Consider the following 16,036-nt stretch of genomic DNA (forward strand, 5'->3'; position numbering starts at 1 on the left):
TCTGGGTCTTGAGAGTCACAGAAGAGGGGGTGGCTCAGACTTTCACGTCAGCGGGTGTTCTCTGTCCAGACACGTCAGGGGATGTATCAGGCTGACTGAACCTCTATCTGGTTCTCTCTTCTGTGTCTTCAGGGCCTGGGTAGAAAGATTATAACCAAGCCACCCAGTTTTAGAAAACATTTTAGAGTAGCAGGAGAGCTTATGGGAAATTCTTTGGTATGGGAATTCCCTTACCATTTCTTTTTAAGTTTAAAAAAAAAAAAATTCCCCCAAATGCCATGTGTTAGTAAATGTGCCTTTTCTGTTTGTTGAAATATGCAGAGTATATTTCAGACTGAAATATATTTAGCTTGAGATATATAAACTTCAAGTCAAAGCTACCTACTGATTCAATAATACTTTAATGTACTTGTCTATATACTTTCGATATAGATGTATATCTTGGGCTCATATGGAGCCACAATTCCTGTAGACACCCTCTGGGCCCCCAGAGGGTGTAGCTTCAATTTTGGTAATCACTGCCAAGAGTCACTGGCCATGAATAAGACTTGTTACCGGTCCGTCTGCCTCCTCAGTCAGCATTTTCTTGGTATGCTTAGCATGCTGAGGTGGCTCGGTCACTATCTAAAAATACATTATTTCTCTAAATGATTCCAAGCATTGAGTTCAGTTTAAGAAATGCTTGATATTCTGGACCCTTTTCTAGAAGTTGTTTATATTGACAAATCTGTTGTCTGCCTTGATAGAGGTAGCAGAAGTGGGGTGAATTTTTATTTTATTTTGGAAAGTGACATTTTATAAACTCATCAGAGATGCTGCTGCTGACTGAGAAACTCTGGCTTGGAAACAGATGGGCAGATGGGCATTTCCTTGCTCCTGGCATCTCCATGGCACCTCCTTATATCCACTGTGTATTGGAAATAAGCAGTCTTGTCTTCGTCAAGGCTGTGTGTGGGAGCTCTGTGGGAGCAGGGACTGTATTCCTGGATCCTGTGTGAAGTACTGAGGTCACATATAATGAAACTTTTCTTTTTAAGTATTTAGTATTGGGATGCCCAATCCTCATTCTTTTTCTGTAAACTGAGGACAATTTCAGCTTCAATGTTGCAATGTTTAAGTTAGCTTTAAAATATATAAAGCACATAAAATAGTTATAAAAACTTAGTACCTGGCACATAGCTTTCAGAGAATTTTAACATTTTAAAGCATACACAAAGCTTACTGATTTCAAAATAAGAGTAAATGTAATTTTTGTTGATGTCAGCAGAATCCTAATTAAGTGCTTGTTGTGGACTAAGGTGAGACTTATCTCCATTTCTTCAGCAAACCAATTAATTAAGTTTTTAGCTACTCAGAGATAAATGAGCTACTCGGAAATAATCTTTCAAACTATATCCTGAGCTCAGGTGTAACCAATTATTGCAGTCCCTATTGTCCTCTAATTTCAAGGATCAGGAGTTTACACTTCGGTTGTTCTTAGTAGACACATTGTATCTTTTGATCCTGAAAATCCCTCATATCTGCTACCAGAGATTAGGTCTTCTAGTTCTCTGGGCATGACCCACTTCCCACTGGTCTCAGCCATAGTGTTTATCTCCACTAAGTCCTGCACCACTTTCAGTTTTTACTCACTCATCTGACACTTATATTTTATCTCGAATGGTTGCAGATGTTGTATTCTGTTTCTACTGCTTCAGTAGCTAGGATTATGCTTCTTTGAGGTCACTGCATATTTTAAAAGAAGCATGGGCTCAAAGTTAGGAGGAACTGGGTATGATTTCCAGCTCATTCAGTTATTAGCTTTGTAGCTTCAGGCAGATTCAACTGTTTCCTTGTTTGTAAAAGGGAAATAATCAGAACTTCCTTCCAAAGTTGTTGCCTGCGTCATTTAACCAAAGACACTTATGTTTAGAGCAGGTCTCGTTTTAGATACTGTGTGCCTAGGTGCTGGAGTGGTGCCTCTTTTCAGAACAACATGCTTCCTGTTGATCATTTCGGCCCCAGTGCCTAGCACAGCCAGTACCTGGCATATACCAGCATCTCAGCAAATATTGCATGAATGATGAAAGAATGAGAGTCCAGGGCTGAAATGTGCCATTCTTATTTTAAAAGAGCCTCAGTCTGGTGGAAAATTAAAAACGATAGCAAATAAAATTCTTGCTATAGTAGTTGGCATGTAGTAGTTATTCATTATTTTTTCAGTGATCAAGACAATGCTCTGAATGGATACATGGATTGTCAGTATAAGCATAATGTTGGTGGTGGGCTTTTGCCAAATATTTTAATTGGCATTAGAGAGTGACCCAGTGAGTTATTATTTATTTGTATGTTTTGGGTGCAAATGGCATTCTTGAAGCATATTGAATTCTGTCTAGGCCATTTTTTTCAAACCCAACCCAAACTCATTGGAAATCCAATGATAGTTGCCAGACGGGCAGGGAACGTTTGAGAAAACACATTGTCGGGCTAATGTCTTACTTGGAAAAGAGCATGATATTCCTATCCACAGACAGTTATGCAAACCAAGACGGGTATCAGTGGTATGCTGTTTCTGCAAGCAATGCCAGAGTCTGAAGCTTAATAGAATAGTTGATTCAGAAAAACTCATCTGTTGCCTCCTTTCCCTCCTAGACTATAGAATCTAACTGGCGGTGTGGACGACACAACTTGCAGAGGATTCAGTGCCGCTCTGAAAATAGTAAAGGTGTCTACTGTTTACAGTATGATGATGAAAAAATTATCAGTGGCCTACGAGATAATTCTATTAAGGTGAATGACTACATTTTATATGTATTATTTTTAGATTCGTTGTTATGTGTTGAACACTAGGTATGACAATCTCTCCCTTTACTCCCAGTTGGTTTTTGTCAGTTCCTCTCTTGGCAGCTCTCTGTTTGGTTCTAAAGAACTAGAGGCAGGCCCAATACTAACAGCAGACCCTGGGCTGTCTCACTTCTTATTACTCTCTAAGCACATTCATTTTCTATATTCTGTATTTAGGTGTGACAGAAAATAGCTCAACATCACAGGCTTTGCTCGTGGTGAAAGTGTTGCACACTTACCTGGAAATCAGTCATTACCTTTTATGGTTCCTGAGAACAGGTCAGATGATAACACGAAAGAATGATAGAGCAATTGATACTGTTTTCATTCACTTTCCAATAAAAAGTAAACTGGATTCTCTGTTTAATGCCTGGTGGCTGATCTGTGTGCTGCTCTGCAGTTGTCTCCATGATTGGAGCCTCTCCTGGGAGCAAAGGCTTATGTTTCTAAGTGTGAGAAAAAACAGGGCAAATGGAACCTTCCACACATTCTTTGACTCCCAAGAATCCATTTGTGAAGAGTGGTTTCTCTCCAAATGTTAATGGCTGTGCTGCTACTTCTCTGTGCAGTTCCTTGATCTAGACCCACCTTTGGGCCAAATCCACAATAGAAAGAAATGAAGAAATACCAAACAGAAAGAAGGGTAAACTGGTAAACACCACCTTAGCTTCCCAGTGTGAATTGTTTCTCCAAATTTTTACTCCTTGCTACATTCTCCTTGTTCCCCAGTTTTCCTGTCACACTTTTTAGAGTCCTCAGCCAGTTGCTTTTGTATTTTATCTAGAGTTTTAAGTTATAATCAACTGGGAATGTAGGTTGTAGTGGGCTTTCCCCATCTTGGCTCTGTTTTCTATATTGTTTTACTTTGGGTGAGTTAAAGGTTTTGTTTGTTTGTTTTTGTTTTTAAAAGTACATAAAATAGAATTTTAGGAATTCAGATAGCTAGGGCAAGAAGCATTTGAATTATGGGATATAAAGAAACTGCTTTGTTGATTTCCTCTGTGTATGGCAGTGTTTCCCAAAACATATCTTGTGGGTGTGAATCTGAAGGATATTTGTTTGAAAAATAATTCCCTTTCAGGTTTAGACAGTATGGCATGCTCTTTCTTCTTGTTAGAAATTCATAGATGACAGTAGCATTTAAAACTCCCAAGAGGCCCTCCACTGGACACCCACTTTTCCCAGTTTCCAAAATGTATTGGACTACACAGCTCTATTTTTATCTAGCACTTACTGATAGCCTTAACCTGTAGCCACAAATACACTCTAGAAAGAGTAACACATGGTGCTATTTAATTTTGGCACTCTCCTTTAAGGAATAGATAAGACTATTTATAAGGTTTATAAGGACCTGACAAAGCATGGGTGGGCCATTGACTTGCATTTTATTTGCACTTGATATGTTTCTAAAGAATTTCCTTAAATGAGGCATACCTATGTTTAAGTTAGGTTTATATAAGGTACAGAACAGGAGAGCAGTAATGCACTTTGGAGAGATCATCTATACCAGTGGTTAGTGACCTTTTGTACTCTCTTCTACACCAACTTGTGTTTGTTAATCATTCTTTCATGGTAACTGTGGTTCCACTAGTCAGAAATCAAAGGAAGCTATGCTGTTGTAAGAGACCCTTACAGGTCTGTAGCACTGTAAAATCGTGGCCATTTTAAGTAAAATCTAGAGACACTGAAAATTAGAATGGTATTATTTTACAAAGAAAGAAACAGCTTCATGGGATCTGTTTTTAACAAGTCAATCTTTGAAAAAACCAGGTCCCATCCCCATTATATTTGGGCAATATTGAAAACCTGGAAAACTCTGGAAAGATAAAAACAAATAGGAGTACAGAAACAACTGTTGAACATTTTACTTTCTATTAATCTATTCTCCCCCCTCTTTTTTTTTTTAAAGATTTATTTATTTGTACAAGCACTGGGTATAGTCAGAAGTGCAGGAGGGTGAGAGAATTTACCAGAGCCAGAGCAGGGAGCAGAGCAGGCAGAAGGACCAAAGTACTCACTTTATAAGACTAAGTGTAATGAGTATAATACTTGTAGGTAAAAAGTAAACAACATAGTGCATTTCTTCTAGAAGTACTCAGTGTTCCCCTTCCCTGTTTGGCATTTCCCACCTGCTTGATGTTTACTTGCTTTTATTTACTGCAACATAGGTTTGTTTTTTGTTTCAGAAAATAAGGTGAAATGATAATAGTTTATCAAAATATGATTCATTAAATGTCTGGTCACTCTTATCTCAATAGATCTGGGATAAAACCAGCTTGGAATGTTTGAAAGTGTTAACAGGACACACAGGCTCTGTCCTTTGTCTCCAGTATGATGAGCGTGTCATTGTGACTGGCTCTTCAGACTCTACGGTGAGGTGAGTGGTTTAGCTTCCCTGGTAAGAACTATACACCTTTATGAGGAGACTTATGAGTCATAGCCTCTTCTGGGATCAGCACACGCATATTTTATCTTACGTTTTTGTATGTTATATTTCAAAATCACTTCTGGTGTGGATGTGTTCAAGCAAAATAGGCAGGAAAACTAGCTTTAGTTAAGTAGGTCCTTTTTCCACTGTCATGCATTGAAGAGATGGCAACATGCTCTCCTATAAAAAGCATATTATGTCTGTTGTCTTCTGGAAGATTGCTCCAAAGAAGAGAGGAAGAAGGTGGATATTCTAGGAATGTGGTGGGGCATTAATCTACAAATACAGAAAGAGTCGGAAAAAGTTGTTTGCAAGACCTTTTGAGGGACACAGATAGTGTGCTAGAAGTTTTATGTAACATTATCCTGTTGGGTTCTCACATCAGTCTTTGTGAGTAGATATTATCTTCTTTTTTTCAGTAGTTGTATTCCAAAATTGATACCAGAGAGGTTAAGTAATTTGTTCAGTCATGTAGTTAATTTTGAACCTCCATATCATTCAAGATAGTCTTCATATATATAGCCTTTCTAGTAATGAAGACACTAATTTCAGATGCCATCTAGGGCAGAGTGATGAAGATGGAAATGGCAGTATTCCACAGCAGAAGAGAAGCAGTAACTGCTGGTGAGGAGTTCAGAGCCTAGAAAGGAAACATTATGGAATCCACTCCTTAACCACTGGGACAAGGACGTTTCCCACACCAGATGGCTTTGATTTCAGTATGATGATGAGTTCATCGGAGCCTAGAGATCAGACAGTAAAGCCTTAGCTGGACTGCTGGTAGCTAGGAGAAGGCATGAGATCGGGAGGGAGGAAAATGTGTCTTCTGGGCTGAGTCAGAGACGTGAAGAGGATTATTTTACAGGCACACCTAAGAGATTGGAATAGTTACCAGTATGCCAAGTATCCTTTCTCTGACTCAGTGCTTCCAGGCCTTCTGTCATAGATTATGTCTTGGCCTCAGAAGCCTGAGGTCTTTCCTCCACTCCTCTGTGTGAACTTGTCCTCATGGGAATTGGGGGTTATAGAAAAGCTGTAATGTGAAAGGTCTACACATAAGAACCATGTGTCTCCAGAGTGAAGCCGTTGGGAGACACTGGCTTTGTCCATCAAGCAGTTGGTAAATAGATGGGTGTGGGACGATGAGGCAGCATGACTTTTAGTCTGCAATTTTGTGGTGGGTAAATAACAGACTCAGAGGCCTGTCAGAGGTCAGCCTTAAGCTTGGAACTATGTTCACTTCCCCAGCCACCAACCCTTCTGTCATCTGAAATTCACTGCAAGGCCTGTTTGCTCAAGAAAGCATTTTTGGCCATCAAACAGTCTCTCCAAACAGTCCCTAAATACCTGGCTGTTCAATAATCTGGGTAGAGCCAGAACTCATCTTTTTGTTGTTGTTGATGAAATCATCTCAATACTCAGCAAACAGAGAAATTACTTCTGGGGTCTCCTTTGAAGCATGTACTTAGGTATCAAGTCCTAGTCTTCCAGAAAAGTCTACATCTTCCCAGTCTGCTACTAAAAATGAACCTAGAGCATAGACACAGGTCTTTTCCTGCTTGTTATTTTTCCTGAATTATAATTTTTAAAAAGATTTATTTATTTATGCATTTAAGAGCTGGGGTATAGGCCAGAGGTGTGGGGGGATAGGGGGCTGAGAGGATTCACCAGAGACAGAGTCAGGAACAGAACAGGCAGATTGACTGAAATACACTGCTGAGGGGAGCAGCGGGCGAGTCAGGAGAGATCTGCTGCACCATGTGGGTTGCTCCCTGGTCTGTTGGGGATCGAATTCTGCTGCAGAGGCTGAAAATTGCTTCATTGTGCTGTGCTTAACCCCTTGCACCACCAGGGAGACCCTGGTTGTCTGAATTATTAAGCATCGTACTTCTTTGTTTTCATTTAGAGTCTGGGATGTGAACACGGGTGAAGTTCTGAACACGTTGATCCACCATAATGAGGCTGTGCTACATTTACGCTTCAGCAATGGACTAATGGTGACTTGTTCCAAGGACCGCTCAATTGCTGTGTGGGACATGGCTTCTGCTACCGATATCACTTTACGTCGTGTCCTGGTTGGCCACCGTGCTGCTGTTAATGTAGTAGACTTTGATGATAAGTACATCGTGTCTGCCTCTGGTGACAGGACCATCAAAGTAAGTGTGTTCCTATTCCTTTTAGAGCAGAGAGAAAGCAGAGGCAGCTTATACCAATCCGGTAGCTGGCAAAGTTTTTATTCTCCATTTGTGCTGGAACCTTGAGCCAACACCATCCTATAGGCTTCTAGAATATAGACAAGGTAGGAAGAAAAAGGTTCTTAGTCCAGGATAGAGAACTGTCCTCTGCTGCATAAAATGACATTATTGATAGCCTTTGAAGGGGAAGAGAACTAACCTATTAAACAGGCACTGTGTACTAGGGGCTGTTAATTACCATCGCATACCACCCTCCCATAACTGTGCTAGGTACATAGGTGACTTAGTGACGAATTGCTGGAGATAATCCAGCTAGCTAATGGCAGATCTGAGATTTGATTTCTTCACTAATTTTGAAAGCCTGTCATGCCATAGATCCTAGACTGGGTGCTAGAGGTGTGATGATGAACAAGATGTGTCCCTGCCTTCAAGAGGCTCAACATGAGATGGCGTCAGACATAATACAAGCAGTTATAGTCAAAACTGACTCTTTCTAACATCCTTGTTAACTTTTAAAAATTTTTAACTTACATTGTTATAACTATGTTATTGAGCTAAAAGTCATAAAATTCACCATTTTCAGGCATACAGTTTAGTAGCCCTTAGTGTATGTCATTGTCGTAAAACCATCACTATTTCCAGAACATTTTCATCACCCTCCAAAAAAACATCATATCTATTTGTAGTTAACTCTGCGAATGAGACTTGTATTTAGGTATCAAGGGTTCTTCCCTGGTTACTGGCAATCACTCACTAATACTTTCTATCAGTTCTAGACATTTAATATAAATGGGATCATACATGGTGTGGCCTTTTTTTTTTTTTTAAGATTTTATTTATTTATACAAGAGCTGGGGTACAGGCGAGAGGCTTGGGAGGGTGAGAAGATTCACCAGAGACAGAGTGGGGAACAGAGCAGGCAGACTGACCGAAGTACACTGCTGAAGGGCGCAGCGGGCGAGACAGGAGCTGTCTGCCGCTCCATCTGGGTTGGTCCCTGGCCGGCTGGGAATCGAACCTGCACTGCAGAGGCTGCAGACAGCTTCACAGCGCTGCGCTCAACCCGCTGCGCCACCGGGGAGGCCCTGATATGGTCTTTTATGTTTGAGTTCTTTCACTTTGTGTTTTGTTTTCAAGATTCACCCATGTACATTATAGCATGTATTACTACTTTAGTCCATCTAATGACTGAATAAAATTCCATTGTGTGGATGTACCACATTTTGTTTATCCATTCACCAGTTGATAGACATTTTGGTTGTTTCCACTTTGTTGGCTATCATGAGAAATGCTACTATAAATATTTGTGTACAAGATTTTTGTGTGGACATATATTTTCAATTTTCTTATGATGCTAACTCTGTGTTTAACATTTTAAGGAACTGCCAAATTGTATTTCAAAGTGACTACACCATTTTACAAGCCTTCAGATGCCAGCAGTGTATGAAGGTTTGAACTTGACTCCAAAAACTTCTTTTTATGACCAGCACTAGACAACACTCTAGTTTCTAATGCCACAAATCACAGACTAGGTAGCATCAGACTTTAATTGGGTGGTCTGGAAGCTAAGCAACTAAGGATTTGTATGCAGTGTTTTACTTACGCCTCAGTCACACCAGTTGGTATAAGGCCAGTGCCAAGAAGTCAAGAGTGTTTGGGCCTTATTACCAAGCCATTTCATAATACGACCCTGGTGGACTTCTCCACATCCTTATCACCACTTATTTTCATCTGTCTTTTTTTATTTTAGCCTTCTTAGTCTTTTTTACTTAGCCTTTATTTTCGTCTTTCTGGATATCACTGTGGTTTACTCTGCATTTCTCTAATGATATTGAGCTGCTTGTCATGTGCGATGGGCCATTTGTATGTCTTTGCACATTTAAAATTTTTGGGTTATTTATCTCTATTGTTTAATTGCAAAAGCTCTTTATATATTCTGGTTATAAATTCCTTACCAGATATATGACATGCAAATATTTTCTCCCATCCTATGAATTGTCTTTTCATTTTCTAAGTGGTATTCTTTGAGCAGAAATGATTTAACTTTTGATTAAGTCCAGTTTATCAATTTTTGTTGCTTATACATTTTTTGTCCTAAGAAACCATTGCCTAATCTAAGGTTATAGAGATTTACTCCTATGTTTTCTTATAAGAGTTTTAGAATTTGAACCCTTGTGTGAGGTCTTTGATCCATTTTGAATTAAATTTTTGCATATACATATTGAGAGGTAGGGTCAGACTTCATCCTTTTACATATGGATATGTATTTATCCTATTCAGCTACAAATACAGCTGGTGAAATAATTCAAGGAACTTTGGTTGCTTTGTGTTTCCTTATTTGGCTTGTAATACATTAAGTGTGTCTATGAACATCTAAGTCTTGCAGATGGTTTTACAAAAGAGGGATTATTTATTCCACATACATAATATTAGGAGTGATGTGTCAAAACAAATGGAGCTGTTCAGAAACTATGCTGGAAAAGAGGAGGATGTGAAAGGTGAAGCTTTTGCACATCAGTTACATTGGATTTGACATGTCAGCTGGCATCAAAACATAAAATCTGGCCAAACTCTTCCCTGTAGGCAAGTGAATGTCTGAACCATCCAGGAGATGTTCTTTTTGTGAAGAACTCAAGATTTGGCAACTTCACAGTGTCCCTCTGTATTTCATTCCTTCACAGTGTCCCTCTATTTCAGCTTTATCACTCAGCAGCCAAGAAAATATTAATGCTGCCCAATCTGCTAACCTCCTGACTTTGAATTGGGTCAAGTATTTGGTCATTTCAGAAACTGATTTTTCATAAAGAGGATGTATTATGGGAGGACTGTCCTACATTCGTTCTTAAAAATAATTGAGCATTTGTTTTTAGGTCTGGAGCACAAGTACCTGTGAGTTTGTTCGTACTCTGAATGGGCACAAGCGAGGCATTGCCTGTCTCCAGTACAGGGATCGGCTGGTTGTTAGCGGATCATCAGACAATACCATCAGGTAGGTAGAAACTGGCGTGCTGACAGGGCAGGCTGGTTTTTGCTCATTTCCCAGCCCTAATACTTCAAAGACTGAGAGTCTTATGGGATACTTCAGATAAGAAAACTCTAGGTAATTTTTATTTATCTGTTTGGCTCTGAATACTAGAGTGGGTAAACTGTGCACACCCTGGTGTTCTTCCAAGATTCCACCAGTACGTAAGGTTTTTAAACTTGACTCCACCCAAGATCATTTAATACCAAGAGCCCCTTAGAAATGAGAACACTCATACAGGGCTCTACATTCTCTTACCTATAAGTTCTGCCTCCCTCCTGGATGTAAGGGCATGTGCCTTATTTATCTCTCCCAAAACTGTGTTACAAAATTATCTACTCCTCTTCTTTTCTTCTCAACACTCAGTGTCCTTGCTTTCTAATAAATATGACTATCCTTAAATACTTTGTGTCTTATTAAGAACTTCTCTTAAATATCAAAGTCATTTTCCACTATCCCAACATATGTTACTAACTTTACATAAACGAATATAACTGGCATTTATAACTAAATTGCCAATGTTTGAGCAAAATAAAGATTTGGGTTCAAGATGATTTAAAAAGAAAGAAGGAGGAGAATGAAAGCAAGCAGTAGTAAAGTTTTATTTCTTTATCATCTTAATTTTAAGGTGTTATAAAAATCAGTTTAGAACTTGAATCTTGGCTCTATTATGTTCTTCATGCTTTGAGATACTTTATAATACTTAATAGTTCAGAAATTCTTCACTCCCTCATTGGACTCTCTTAAGGTTCTATAAAGTAATGATATGCGTTGCTCTACAGTTTATGGATTTGTAGTGGCAGTGTTGAGTTGCTTATCCACAGTGGATCACTGGCACTGCTAAGATTTGCTGAGGGCAGCCAGGTGAAATGTTCCTTGGGTATATGACAGGAGCTACTGCTAGAGAGGCTAAGAAAAGGCCATTGTAGAATGAGTTTGCTAACTTTATTTTGTACAGGTTAGTTTGCTGCAATTTCTTTTTGCCAATCATGTAGAAAAATCAGTGATAGTTTTTAAAAATAAAGAAAAAAATCTCTAATTCCAGAATTGTTATATACATCATATGCCAAGAAAAAAGCTGCACATAACATACAGTGGATTTATATTTCCAAGACAATGCATATACCCTACTGAGAATCTCCCACTTTGACCTTGATAATACTTGATGCCCTTAGTAGACGTATAAACCTATGAAGGGCTACTCCTAAGCCTCATCAGAAGGGGAACTGCCATGCTGGTCTATCAGGTCTAACCTTGACGGACTCGGGGACTGCAGCCTAGAAGTAGCTGGGTATGGAAGCCTAACTCTATCTGTATGTATGTCCCCACCCCTCCTCTCCACTCTCCAAGTGTATGTGCACACATACACACACACACACCTTTTCTCCTAGACTATTTGACTACAAGATTTCATCAATTTAGACATCAAGAGAATGCCTGAATACATTTGAGGTTTCTTGTTTGTTGACCTTATTTAAATAATAATACATAATTTTAAAGGTTTCAAACTATATAAAAGGAAATAAAACGAGAAGTAAGTCTTCCTTCCAAATGATGTCAAATAGCTTTGTGTGGATAGTGTGGGCTGGGAGTGTGATTACCAGGCCAGTGGTAATCATATACAGGACAGCTATAAAAAACTTGGAGACAGCATGGCTCATGTGTGTGCAGTTGTTTCACAGAGATCTGTTTTTCTTTCAAGGCTATGGGATATTGAATGTGGCGCCTGCTTAAGAGTCCTGGAGGGACACGAAGAATTGGTCCGATGTATCCGGTTTGATAACAAGAGGATTGTCAGTGGGGCCTATGATGGGTATGTTTCAAATTTTCAAATGCACTGCTACAGGTATATCAAAAGGAGGGGAAAGAGCTGCCTATTAGCAGCTATGTATGTGCCAGGGCCTGTGCCAGTTGCTTTCTTTGTGATAGTGAATGGCAGGTATTATTACACCACTCGATCAAGGGAGCCACTCAGGCTCAAGAGGATGAACTGTCTTGCCCCAAATCTCACAGTAGCAGAATAGAATCCCTGTGGCTCAGTAGGTTCCCCTTTTAACTGTCATTATAAATCCAGGGAATAGCTTAGGAATTTAGTTCTTTGCCTCTGTCCTAAATTCAACCAGACTTTTTTTTTTTTTGGGGGGGGGGGTAAGTGTTGATAAATTTCTGCTTAGGGTGAATTGAATAAATCCTCTTTAAAAAGTCTCATGACTTTTTAAATGAGCAAATGACAGCTGTAAACCTTTCAAGATAACCTTGTATATACTTCACAGTCAGGTTAGTTGGTGTGTCTGTTCTTCTATTAATAACTTTCAGCATTTACTCAGTTTGGAGAAAGGTATCCTTGGAATTTCACAGAGAGCCCTAGCTTCTGTCAGCAGCACCTACTCAGCCCTAGAGAGCTCCCTGATTAATGACTTTGGTGACATAGATTATCAAGTCAGGAATTGAATTTAGATAACCTGAAGTTGTTTTCTTGTCTCCCTTAAATATTTCTACAAAATTTCAGAGATTCTGAGAATGTGAAGGGTCCTTATTTCTTCCAAGATCAAGTGTAATTGGTTTAAATAACTTGTAGGAAATGCCTAACAATATATAAAATGTTACTTAACTTTTCCACTAATTGCAATCTCATTTTCCTTTCTAGGAAAATTAAAGTCTGGGACTTGCAAGCCGCTCTGGACCCGCGAGCTCCAGCAAGCACCTTGTGTTTGCGCACCTTGGTGGTATGTGGCGTGTCGGATGGGAAGGTGGTTCCTGTGCTGGCGGGTGGGTGGCCGCCTGCAGATAGACCTGCCTAATGAACCAACAGCATGCTTGTATCTCCCAGCATGCCTTCAGAAAATGCTCTGTTTTGTTAATACTGTTTGGCCAAAGTCAGAGAATATTTGACTGTGAACTTACACCTAAGAAAGAGAATTAATGCAGCTTAAAATGTGAAAGCAGGTTTCCTTGTTTGTAGGTGGACTGAATTCCTGCTGGGGCACAAGTATTTCCTTCCTACAGCTTTGGGAATTTCTTAATATTGGTTTGTGTGATTATGGTCTATTTTAATAACACAGCATGCTGTGTTACACTGTTACAATGGAATTACTCCCTAATCTATATTCAATGGATTATTGCTTGGCATATAGGAATACTTTATATGTTAATCTCAATTTACCAACTTTACTCATTATTTATATAATAGTCTACTTGCTTGTATTTTTGAAGAAACAGTCATTTGAAAATATTGATAGGTTTTTCTTTCAGTAGCTTTACCTTATTTCTTTTTCTTCACTTCAGACATTAGTGTCATTCCTACTTTTTCTTGATTTTGGTAGGAATGCTAGTATCTCACACTAACTTTGATGTTGACTGATTGTGGAAGAGCAGGTAATTTTCCTCTTTTGACACATTAATGGACCAGAATCTAGGTTACAAAGTTTAGTTAAAGAGGAAGCCTGAAAGGGAAAGTAGAGTGTATGCTCCTGAAGGTGGAAGGACAGAGCTCACTTAGCTCTAGAATTTGTTTATTAGGAAGCATTTTTAACCTTTGCCAAGTCAATAGACAGATAAGAGGGATTGTAAAAGTCTCATTTTATTCATCAAGCTGTTTTATTTCACAGGAACATTCTGGACGTGTGTTTCGGCTACAGTTTGATGAATTTCAAATCATCAGCAGCTCCCATGATGACACTATTTTGATTTGGGATTTCTTAAATGTGCCTCCCAGTGCCCAGAATGAGACCCGTTCTCCCTCCAGAACATACACTTACATCTCCAGATAACAGTCTGCACTTTACCCGTTTCAGGTGAGTACTTCCCCTACTTTCAATTTTGCTGATTGAAATTATATTCTCCGTGGGTGGATATTGTTATTTGGGTCTCTTGGTGCTAGGAACCATAGTGGATAATCTTCATAAATGCATCAACTTTGCAGAGGTCTAGTAGAACTAGAACTAGGGTTAGATCTTTATGGTTACATCAAAAGGTCTGGAATCCTACATATTGTGCGTTTTCATATTGACAGACAGCATGGTTCCTGTTTTCATTTATGTATTCTTTGAAGCATTTTTAAAATTTATTTTTGTGTAGAAGAATGGGGTGCAGGCCAGAGGTGTGGGGGTGGTGAGAGGATTCACCAGAGTGGAGAGCAGAACAGGCAGATCTACTGAAATACAGTGCTAAGGGAGCAGCAGGTGAAACAGGAGAGGTTTGTTGCTCCATGTGGGTTAGCTCCCTGGTTGGGGATCGAACTCAGGCCATCGCAGTGGGCCTTTGTGGTGGTAGCACTGAAACTTAACCCCTAGGCCATCAGGGAGGCATGGTTCCTATTTTTAAAAACTGTTTTAGGGCCTCCCCGGTGTTGCAGCGGGTTGAGCACAGCACTGTGAAGCTGTCCGTAGCCTCTGCAGTGCAGCTTCGAGTCCCAGCCAGGCAGGGAGATACCCACATGGCACGGCAGACCTCTCCTGTCTTGCCCACTGCTACCCTCAGCAGTGTACTTCAGTCAGTCTGCCTGTTCTGCTCTGCTCCCCACTCTATCTCTGGTGAATTCTCTCACCCTCCCGCGCCTCTGGCCTGTTCCCCAGTTCTTGTATAAATAAATAATAAATCTTTAAAAGAAAAACAAAACTATTTTAGTTAATGATTTCCCAGGTCTCAACAATTTCAACACTAGTTAAAGATACTCAAATTGTTTTTCTCTTTCCTCCTTTTCAGTTCTATCTTTAAAAAAAGAAAAACCATCACCCAAATACTCAAAATTCTCCCTTCCTGCCTTCAGAGATTACCCATTAACCCCATTCCTAGAAGAGGAATCAAAGAGGGTGTTTATTGAGAGAGCCCCTAAAATCCATCCTTCATCCATCAGACACATCAGACACTTCCAGGTACCCTGGAAGTGAAGTCCTTTGTCTGGTTACTGAAAACTTAGAGCCACTGTAACATTGATGATGGCCATTTGGTAATTGAGGGTGTCTGGCCTGGAGGATACAAAGTCTTAACTTGGCTGTGTCCTGGGTGCTGGTGGCCCTGGTCATCTGGAGCAGTGTTCCTAACTCAGAATTTTGCAAGAAGACTAGTGTATTCTTTGCACATCACATTTTGTAGATTGAGAAAACATGTTTGTGCCTATCTGAACTATATATATATGCATGTAAAGACTATGTGATTCATAAAAATTCATATTTATTTAAAAACATTCCTTATTTCTTAGTGGCTTTATTTTCCCCTGTTGGTTGAATATTAAAAATGTAAAGAAATTCTGTGTGCAAAATTGCGAAATTTTTTTTTTTTTGTGATGAGAAATGGAGAACCCCTGTTACCATCTTTTCAGACGTTCCTATTCAAGATTCTAATACCCTATTGAATAGATTTCCAGGCAGTTTGTCTTACCCATGGGTTTAACCAGTAGCCAAATTAGACCCAGTAGCCAAATTAGCCTGATTTTTTTTACCCTTTGTGCAGCAAGCTAAGAATCTTTTTTTATATTTTTCAATACTTGGATAAAAATTAAAAGAATTATACTTCATGACACTTATAAATTCTTTGTAAATTCAGATTCCATTGCCCATATATAAAAGT

General features: G+C 39.4%; 1 protein-coding gene across 5 annotated transcripts in view; it reads left to right on the top strand.

Annotated features, from left to right (window-relative positions):
• The window catches only part of FBXW11 (F-box and WD repeat domain containing 11), a gene marked incomplete at both ends in the record, with an annotated part of 111,407 nt that extends 97,169 nt beyond the window's left edge, over positions 1–14,238 (top strand). For all 5 annotated transcript variants that reach the window (XM_084244128.1, XM_084244129.1, XM_084244130.1 and 2 more), the window contains 7 exons: positions 2,632–2,769; positions 5,082–5,200; positions 7,158–7,407; positions 10,317–10,435; positions 12,171–12,281; positions 13,116–13,194; positions 14,077–14,238. In XM_084244128.1, coding sequence (XP_084100254.1) covers positions 2,632–2,769; positions 5,082–5,200; positions 7,158–7,407; positions 10,317–10,435; positions 12,171–12,281; positions 13,116–13,194; positions 14,077–14,238 — 978 coding nt within the window. The remainder of the gene's footprint in view (positions 1–2,631; positions 2,770–5,081; positions 5,201–7,157; positions 7,408–10,316; positions 10,436–12,170; positions 12,282–13,115; positions 13,195–14,076) is intronic.
• Positions 14,239–16,036: the final 1,798 nt, after the last annotated feature.

The sequence above is a fragment of the Talpa europaea genome (genome assembly GCF_964194135.1).
Source record: "Talpa europaea genome assembly, chromosome: 9".
NCBI lineage: Eukaryota > Metazoa > Chordata > Mammalia > Eulipotyphla > Talpidae > Talpa > Talpa europaea.